This window comes from Lepisosteus oculatus, chromosome 2 (genome assembly GCF_040954835.1).
Source record: "Lepisosteus oculatus isolate fLepOcu1 chromosome 2, fLepOcu1.hap2, whole genome shotgun sequence".
Lineage (NCBI taxonomy): Eukaryota > Metazoa > Chordata > Actinopteri > Semionotiformes > Lepisosteidae > Lepisosteus > Lepisosteus oculatus.
In genome coordinates this window covers 31,417,034-31,427,203 of record NC_090697.1, presented here as the reverse complement: position 1 = coordinate 31,427,203, position 10,170 = coordinate 31,417,034, and the positions used below count along the sequence as shown (strand labels likewise).

General features: G+C 37.9%; 1 protein-coding gene across 1 annotated transcript in view; it reads right to left on the bottom strand.

Moving 5' to 3' along the window:
- Positions 1–606: 606 nt before the first annotated feature.
- The window catches only part of snap91a (synaptosome associated protein 91a), an 82,195-nt gene continuing 72,631 nt past the window's right edge, over positions 607–10,170 (bottom strand). The window contains 8 exon segments of the mRNA XM_069178598.1: positions 607–2,067; positions 3,289–3,390; positions 3,895–3,993; positions 4,097–4,198; positions 5,726–5,749; positions 6,191–6,290; positions 7,522–7,549; positions 8,818–8,943. Of these exon segments, the coding sequence (XP_069034699.1) occupies positions 3,298–3,390; positions 3,895–3,993; positions 4,097–4,198; positions 5,726–5,749; positions 6,191–6,290; positions 7,522–7,549; positions 8,818–8,943 (572 nt within the window). The 3' untranslated portion in view covers positions 607–2,067; positions 3,289–3,297.

Here is a 10,170-nt window from a genome sequence, read left to right as displayed (position 1 = left end):
AACTGCTTGAAAGGTCTCGCTGCCTTTAACTGTGGCTAGCTACAAGAGGAGAATTCAGTGATTTTGAAAGAGTGACATTATTGGGGTGTTTTTGTAAGGCATTTCAGTGATCAAGACAGCTAAACTTTCGTGAGCAATATTGTGTGACGACGGCATGAAACTCTGAGGCAAAGACATCTTGAAAGGGTAACAGTGAAAGGGTAATTATGTTGAACTACAAGACAAAATACTGTAGGTGAGCAGCTTACATTACATGAATGTGAATTTCAAACAGTAATTTCTCATTCAATTAAAAAAGCGAGCCAACTTTCATGTCAAAAGAATGGTGTGCCTAATTAAAGAACTCCACTGCTCACAAAGAGACTGCTTTTTAGGTTAATGGAATATTTTATGGTTGTAGAAGATCTTTGGCAATAAAGCTTGTACTCCTATGTACCAAAAAAGGAAACATGAGAAGTAACTCACTAAACCATGCCCATGCAGTATTTTTATAAGAAAACTAAAATTGAGTGGGATAAGTATTTAGGTTTCTTTAAACCATTGTGCTTTATGATGCTGACTTTTGGGTATTGTTTTTCAAATGAACAAAGTAAAAGCAGACTAATGTTCTTTAAGTTCAATAAATTTATTGCATCTCAAAGGGCATACATGCACTGGGGTTATTAATCAAAATCAAACAAAAGCCATTTTAAACAAAATTAAAAGATTTTGCTTTTTTATCCATTGTTCTCACAACAATTGTCGATACAGTCACTTGGAATGGTACAATACACAGATTACCCATTTAATTCCGAGAGTGTACAGGAGCTACAGTCAGACAGATTCCACTGCTTCTAAAGAGCTGCCAAGCCTAAAAGACAAAGTAACACTGATCAACAGTGATCTCCTTCTGAAATCTGTATGCATGACGACTTTCATCAGTGCTACCACCACTGTCACCAGGAGGAAAAGTAAACACTGAAGCAACAGAAAACACACATTAACAGGTAGGGTACAGGGGATGCTTTCATGGAGGCAAAGTAACAAACCCTATTTTTTATAGGTAATACAAAAATAACACTACGCACCCCCATTTGGTGATGATAAAACATTAGCAACTATGAAATTCAAACACAATTGTTCACTGCTGTAGGAAGTGCTTATTCCAAGACAAACATTACTCTGTAACCTAATGATCCTCTTTTGTGTGGGAGTCAGGGGATGAGATCATTAATTTCACAGGATGCCAGGAGAGCGTGGCCCTTTGACATAAAGAGTTTGATTAAACACTGCCTCATACTTAATGCAGGGAATGCATAGATTCCCCAAATCTATGGAAATAACGAAAATATAATACATTTTTTCAAACATAAGAATAAAGATAAATATGTAATCTGTAGATAAAATATCCTGAAATAGATATGGTAGTTTGCCAACTTCCATAAAGCAATGCTTTGAATTAGAAATAATTCTTAGCATGAAACACAATATACCGAAAAAAATAAACAATCAAAAAAAACACAGGAGGTGCTCTGGGTTTCAGAAGCCTGCAGATAAAATAGAATTATATATAACGTTTCTCAAATAAGTTAGATTAAGGACAGGAGCTAACGGGTATGGTCACATTTTTATACAGCTTGATACCAGATTCACAACTATACGCTCTTAACAGATATACAGGATAGAAAGAAAATCCTTGGACTTGCCGGTGAACCTATATACACTGAAAACCTTCCAAAATACACATACACATTTCTCCAAATGGCTCACGACGTATCAGCTGCATACCTGCAACCTTGTGAGAGGTACAGAGAAGCACGAGAAGGCATCGGTAACATACATCCATCGTTCAAATTCGCAAACACTTAAAAAGGAAGGATTAAAATACACATTTCTTTAGGTAAGGGAATACATCAAGATAAGCACACATTTCTATGGTTCACTTTCACAGTTGTGCTACAACATTTTACAGTTAGGAGAAAAGGTCTGAATGGAATTTTGTATTGGTGGCTAGCTAGGAGCTTCCAGGTATCAACGATTGATTACAGACACCAAGCTGACACTTTCACGGAGTCCAGAAAACAGCAGCTGGGGAGAGACATGAAAGTTTGCATTAGCCACAGTGCAGAACATGGCAGGAATACTTCATGTGGGGGGGTGGGGGAGAGCTCATTGTTTTTAGAAGTAATGTCAGGACTCCTTAACATGCGCAACAGCCGGTAAATAAAATCATAATGGTGACTAAAAAAGAAAGAAGAAAAATGGAAACTAAACAATAATTGCCAAAAAAAAGCCCATTTGGCCCTGTTGAATACCTGTCGAGACAAACGGTTAACACTGACATTCATAAACTGCCAACTTAATCCTTTGCTTAAAATCCTCATAATTACACTAATGTACACCTACAACTGAAACCATCTGAGCAGAGAGTTTGTATGCACACTTACATTACTGTACGCCCACTGTCGCTGAATTAAAATGCATCTGGACTACAGCAGGTATGTTTCAGTGACTCAGGAGTAAATCTTAATAATGGTTTATTTGCAAGCATTACTGACTCATTCCCAGAGTTACATTGTGTTTGATATTCAGAAATGCTACGCCCACGCCTAAGGTGTTTTGCGATTTTGTATCATACCCTAGATGCAATTTAACTGAAGCTGATACACGTTTTAAGCATGGTGTCTGTCAGTCAGATGTTCAGGGCTAATGTGGCAGCTAAGAATGGATGAAAATGATTAGAAATAAAGACACGATATAGACACATCATAATTCTTGACAACTAGTACACTGCTATCACATAATCACACACAGCACTATATATTTGTAACAATATACATATTTTCCAATGTTGTGCAGTTTATTTCTGTACTCTCTTGACACTTAAATCAACAGTAGGGTCTCCATTTCACAGCTCTTATTGTGGGGCCAATCATGCTGAAATGTATATCCGCAAAAAATGTTTTTTAAATCATATAAATTGTATTTTATTATATATTATACTGATAAAAATAAATATAAATGCTAAATTATTATAAAAAATATTTTATAATAAAAAAATAATTCAATGCATTCTATCTACTTGTAAGAAATACTGAAGTGAACTTGTGTTTCTGTTGATCTTGTTTACAGAAATATTTGATCATTTCTAAATACCATAAATTGTTTTTGTATTACAAAAGTAAGTGTTGCATATTGTTTATTGGACATTTTCACCCTATGAATATTTTACAATTTTTCTTAGTAAAGTTCTGCACACAACACACGCAATGGCACTGCCAGGACACATACAGTAGCTCTAGAAAGTACCTTATAGGCTTATAGGAAGTCCTTGATATTTAGATCTGCAAGTGGGTCCTTCGTGGGAGGTTTTTTGGGACTCTGAGTTGCAGGTGTAGGGCTTGGGGAGAGCTAGCAGAAACAGAACCAAGGAAAAAAGAAACACAAAGCAAAGACTGCAGTCAGATACTAAAAAATATCACAGTGTGCACATGTCCAGTATTAATTTCCTGGCAGAGATGAATGCATTCGATATGGACATTTTACATGGTTTGGCTTCAATCACCACTTCTGATATGATGTAATTACCAACCACATGTGGCTTTCTCATTAAATACATTTCAGCTTAAACCATTGAAAGTCATAAATAATACCATAACAAAATGTGATAGAAAACTGACTTTCCTTATCTTAGGATCAAAATCTCTTTTTTTATTTCTATACATAATGTTTGTCTTGCTAGAGCAAATAATACATCCTGTTCGGCTGTCTCCACTAGCTGTAGTATGTCCTTGTGCCCTCACTGGCATCAAGCCCCTGGATTCCTCAGCCTGTTCAGCAGACGCGGCTTTTTCCATCTTACTGCCATAGCATAACAGTTCATGATAAACAGAACGGAAGCAAAGAGCATCTTACTGGTGCGCCGGTTCCCCCGAATGCCGGCCTCATCATGGACTGGGGGTACATCATAGACGACTGGGGCATCATTGGAGCACCAGCCCCGGGAGCAGGTGGCTGAACAACGTAAAGAAAGGAGAATAATTGTGCACGTCTCCTCTTGGGATTTCTGCATTCATTTCCAGAGATGATTTAGGAAAAAAGGAGTCGGATCTCTTACCATCCCGAACCCAGGCTGTGGAGGGACAGCGCCCATTGGTGGTACTGCTCCAACAGGGGGCACACCACCCACGGGGGGCCCGGTCCCAGGAGAGGGGCTGGGCTGGAGGGTGAGGGCAGAACAAGGCTCACGTCGGGCAAGTTTTTCAGTATATGTAGGTTGTGTTTGAGCAATGTTTCTCAACAGATGTTGCTTAAACCTGACACGAGCTGACTTGACTGGCCTGACTGGGTGCACGCTACTAGTCTACACTTCCAAAGTTTCTCTGCTTCTCATATTAGGAAGGTCTAAGTGAGTCTGTTGCCAAAGCATGCTTTACCTTTGTATGTGGATTCTGATATCTCAATCCTGAAAATAAAGAGCTTGAAGTTTAGTTTAAGATCAGAAATACAGCTCAGTTTGCCTCTATGCCTTGTCAAAAAATCAGGGGAAAATTATAAGTGAGAGAGAATTTAGATACACCTGAACCCAATGCCTAGCCCTTTAGTGAACCCTCAGAAGCAGTGGTCAAAAATGGCCAAAGCAGAATAAAATTATATTTATCTTGTAACAAACAAGAAGATACTGTATACAAAAGCATAAGGCTTTTACACATTTTACATTTACCACATTCAAGTGTTTCAGTGAGACTCATTGCATGCTATTCTACACTGCAGTGTCCGTTCGTACTGTATGTGCTTTAAACTGGAATCTGTAACAGTTGATAGAATAGCAGGGGAAATCTACACATAAAACTGTGATGCTAGTCCAAATGAAGGCACTCCTAGCTGCCCTTTAATAGATATTCAACATGGAAATCTACGGACTTGGTTGAGCCCATTCAGCTGCTCCACCCAAAACCGTCATTATTCTTACCAGCGGGCTATGACCGAAGCTGTTAATCAAAATATATCCAGTTTAAACTGTAAGTTTTCAAACCTTTTCTAAAGCATTGCAACTGATCTCACCCTGAGATTTCGTGTCTCACTGCCAGGAAGACTGTGAGGGCCTGAACAGACAACCCCTGTATTCTGAATGTCTTTTTATATGGCCACAGTGCTCATAGGTACAGCCAATGTCTTGACTTCCCGGTGAAAATATTGAATTCTCCTGTTTTGGGAGTGTTCCATCATGCCCTCTGGCAGTCCCCCCTTGTTTCTACAATCTCCATTCGGCTGCCCCGTTACAGAATCTTAAACAGCTAGCAATTTTAAGTATGTCCTAGATGATGCTACCAAACAAATGCGTACATACAGCTTTAATGTTCAGGAAGCTGAAAAGGCTGAGATGCATTAGAGAACAACAGGGAAAAGCTTCAAAGACATAAGAAGTATGATTCTTATCAGGCAAATAAGCACAGCACAAAAATATAAACGATTTTTCCATTCTTTGGTAAGTATGAGATCAAACTACAAATTTACACCAAGAGATGCAGGAAATGCGTTATGCAAGTCTAAATGACATAAATGATTTTGAAAGCTTGCTTGCAAGATAGCATTTTTGGTGAATATAACTAGAAGAATGAATACAAAACGCCACCCACATTATTTAGTTCTTTTTTCCTGTTACAGCAGTGTCATTTTATTGCAGAGCTATGGATTTGGTTAGTAGGCCACAGATATCTTCCAGGAGAAAAAATAACTGACTTACATAACAAGAGAAGAACCAACACTTCTGATGGGAGAAATAGATATTTAGTTATTAACAAACATATCTTTTCCAATTTGCAAGTAATAGGGAAACCTGGATGGTTAAAGTATCAGGTGGATACTAATACTACAAATAGACATCTTGACAAATGTCTTGATTTAACCAGATTGGACTAGAAATCCATTCTCCTATGGAGTTCAAAATACTTGGTTAATACTGAACTCAACAAATTATTAGCAATTTATATTCCTTTGGAATATTCCATAGATTAATGGTATCCATTACGAGCTGTACTTTACAGCTCAAACAGAGAAGAGAAACACAGCACTTCACATGACTGAAATTGCAAAGAAAAATGTAGTAAGCATGAGTCTAACTTGATCAGTCCAAGTGTACTGACTACAGGAGCATACACATGGGAATTTGAGTAATGAGAAACCTACAGTACATACAACAAGCTCTTACCATCTGAGCCCCAGGTGCACCCCAGGTTGCTGGTGCTACTTTAGGTTGCCAGTTTGCTCCTCCTGTCAGTTTCCTTTCACCTGAATTCCACTGAAGATCTCTGTAGGGAAGACCACATATTTAATAGTTTTAAATGCACACAGTGCTGAAGCTCAGATATTAAAAAACCCAGGAAAACACCATGGCCCCATCCTAAATGATTTGTACTAAATGGCCTGATGAATTCTATTTGATATTAAATGTTTTTAATTAAATGACAGATGATTTTAGGATAAAATGCATTACCCCTCCAACCTACTGCAATTGACAGTCAGACTGTAGAAGTGCTCACAGACACCATTTACAAAAAAGGGCAATGGAGGCTTTTTTCTCAATCATATTTTTCTACACATCATTAACTGAAAGTGTTTTAACATATTGCCCTACTTGTATTTAGGTGAAAAAATGAGTGAAGATAAGCAACGAAGTCACTGGGAGAAAGCAGATCTACATGCCCTCTACAAACAGAGGGTATTAAAGAGGCTAAATGCATCATGGAGTGTGTCTCACCCCCTCCATTGTAAATTTACACTATTCCCATCTGGGAGATGCTCCTGTGCCCACAGGTATAGTGGTAACAGACCCAGGAAATCTCACCTTCAAACAATGTAATAATATCGCCTGAAACACTGATGTACTGTATTTATTGTTGATGACATTTGTCTGTTTTTGTTGTATTGTTGTGTTGGACTCTGCCATAAAACAAATGGGGATAACAAATCCTGAACTGAATTAAGAAGAGTACCTTCTCATGTGTTCCATCCCTACATCCATTTTCAATAACTTCTTAGTCAAACACATTGTTGCTGTGACACACCCTGGGTGAGATGATTGTGCTCCTGCACGTACGATCCTCTACAGTTTGACTCAACATTAAAAGGTCTGAATATGTTTGTAACTGCTTCTCTAACAGGTCATGGAGCAGAGTTGCAGACACGACAAAGAGTCATTAAAATGTTAGTGAATGACTGAGCTTCCTTTATTTCTAGAAAAAGGGAAGAAGTGGACGAAATTGCATATAAAGACTGCTTTAATGCGAAGGTTGTCATGTGAGTAATTTGATTAAAAAAAACTTTGTATAGATGTAATCTAGTTGTAAAGAAGTCTCAAAATTCAAAAGGGCAAATATCTTCACAAAAGTCGCAGAGCTACCAGAAAAAAGTAAAATGGAAAATACATACAGTATAGTATGTATGTAAGGGCGCACAGTAAATAGAAAATAAAATAAATAAAACAAACGTGAAATGTGCAGAATAACTAAATACATTGTCTTTTGTAAAAAAAAGACTTACTTCTTTTGTGTCCCAGAAATTCCAAGATCTGTAAAAATAAGAAATGTAAACTGACAGCAGCAGCTCTTTTCTGAACAAATTCCTAACAGTCAGGTTGTTGTGTTATCTTTACAGTGAATTAAATATGAGATAAAATTATGTATTATTCTATTCTATAGAAGGTTTATAGAAGGAAATGCCCAAGGGCTTGACCTACTTTAGTCTCTGAAATCATAAATATTCTGTCAAAATCAAAAAGTGGGCTGAACTGCCCCAAAAGTCAAACACTGGGATACTACACTAAGTTTCAATTCAAGAAAGAAGCATTACGTTACTGTTTACTGTCATGACAGGAGTTTAACTGTACATATCCAGTTCTTCAATACCTCCAATTATAAGAATGGCTAAAAGAGACAGCAGCAAAATATTTTTTATGAATATTGTACACAGTACAGTAGGGTCTCAACATCTGTATTTTAATTTTGATAAATTAGCTTATTTGCGATTTGATCTGGCCAATGGGGTCTTGTAAGAAAGAAGAGCAAGAGAGGGATGAAAGCCAGCTTAAGTTTGTTAAGTCCAATTTTCAAATTAGCCACACATCAGAGTAGGATTGCGAGACAAATCTTGCTCGTGAGTGAGCCTTTCCCAGCCCACTACCTAAATAGTCAATACCCACTATCCACATCTCAGCCTGGTCTTGTTTTTGTACTTTAATGAAAACTCCTGGTTCTGTGTCTGTAGCGCAGGGAATAACAGGCTGGAGATGACTCCACAGGCTCATTGACAGTTATATTGTTGTTTTAATTACAGTAGGGCATGAGAATCACAGAGGCAGAGAGAAAGTGCAGGCATCCGCTGGACACAGAGGAGGGATCCATGTTGTGTATTTTAGCTGATTACATTAAGTTTGTGGCTAATGTTGTTTCTTCAAATTGACCAATATTATATTATTATATTTATGTTTTTTAGACCTACTGCACATACTATATAGTGTTAGCACATCATGGTACAGGCTAGGGGTGGACTTGGTTATATGCAAATTTGGCAATTCCTGATGTTGAGACCCTACTGTAAGCAGTACATGTACTGTACATTTCCTGGATATCACTCCACCAGAATAATCTATATAACCTTACATGCCACAAAATGCAAAAATTATTTACTTGCTTAATAAACAATGCCAGTGCTGTTGTTCAGTATGTGCTCTTTGAATACATGCCTGCAGCCCAATTAACAAACTGCACTGTCCCAATAAAATAAATACTGTAACTAGATGCCTACACAGTCTCAGACACTTGCTATGTTAATACGTACTTCCAACAAGATTTGCCAAGGAAGAATCCAGGTCTCCACCGAGGACTTTACTTGACTGCGCTCCCCCCATGGGGGTACCCATGGAAACCTGGCCCTGGGGCGTCATGGTCGGCATCAGGAGGTCCCCTAATCCATCAAAAACTTCAGGGTGGAAACACAAGGATTAGCGCTGCAATGACTCGGCGAGCAACAGAGATCAAACAGCACCGCGGCACGCTTCTAACCCGGCTCAGAAAGGGTGCGAAAAAAGAGTCAGCAATTAACATGAATTTCAGTAGGAGCACTCAGACCAGCTCACTACATAAGAATATGCCAGACTTAGGCAGATAAATATCTTTCACACATCAAACTAACTCCACTGCACTTTTCACTTCATATTTCCCAACTGTAGCTTCTTTAATCCAGAAAAACTTAATCACGTTGCACATGCATATTGAATTACTTTAACAGGAAATGTCTGAATAATGAAAATGTAGCATTTCCTAAGACTTGTTATAATTCAATATCCCTCCACCAAGAAGCAGCATAACCTTAGTCTATCTTAAATAATGAAACAGAAGAATTTATAAATTAACCTTTTGACAAAAAAATCACATGTATTTGATTTAAACATCATTTTTCTTCAACATTCCTATAAATAAAAACAAATGAACAAATGAAAATCATGCTGGCATACGCAAGGCTTAGATTGATTTAACAATCCCAGATTGGAGTCCCCAATGTTCAGTAGTAGAGGAGCACAGACTACAGTGCACAATTCATATTATGCTGTGTAAAGGCTAAGACTCACCAATCATACATTGGAAGCAAGCAATGACCCAGCAGAGAGAGAGAAAGAGTGCGAATGGAAGAAAGAAAAGGCAGTGTTGAAGAATTAAGCCTGAAGCAGTACCAGTTGAAAACCACACATTACACAATCTGAGCAACATACAAGCATTTGTTATGCAAGGTGGGAAAGAAGCTTGAAACAAACAGGGAGGCAGGCAGCTTAGTCCATATACAGTACAGTGTTTCTTTTCATGCACACCAAGGGTCCACTCTGTTACCAGTAAAAGTTCTCCTGAAAATACCTTGCCATTACGTGATATTCTGGTATTATTTAATTTAAAATAATGAATTAAAAGGTGCTTTAAAGCTAAACCACATGTATATAAGATTAATGTAGTCCATATTTATATTTTCCTTCGGAACACTAGAAAAAACCCCAATGGCTTTTAGGCAGGTTTTCGAATTTTGATTTTAAAAAAGGACTTTTATGTCACCAGATCACAGTGAAATGCCCCTTGTTGCATGTTTCCATCACAATTATACAGCAGGAATTCATTAGACAGAAGCTGTATCCTTAACTCTGTA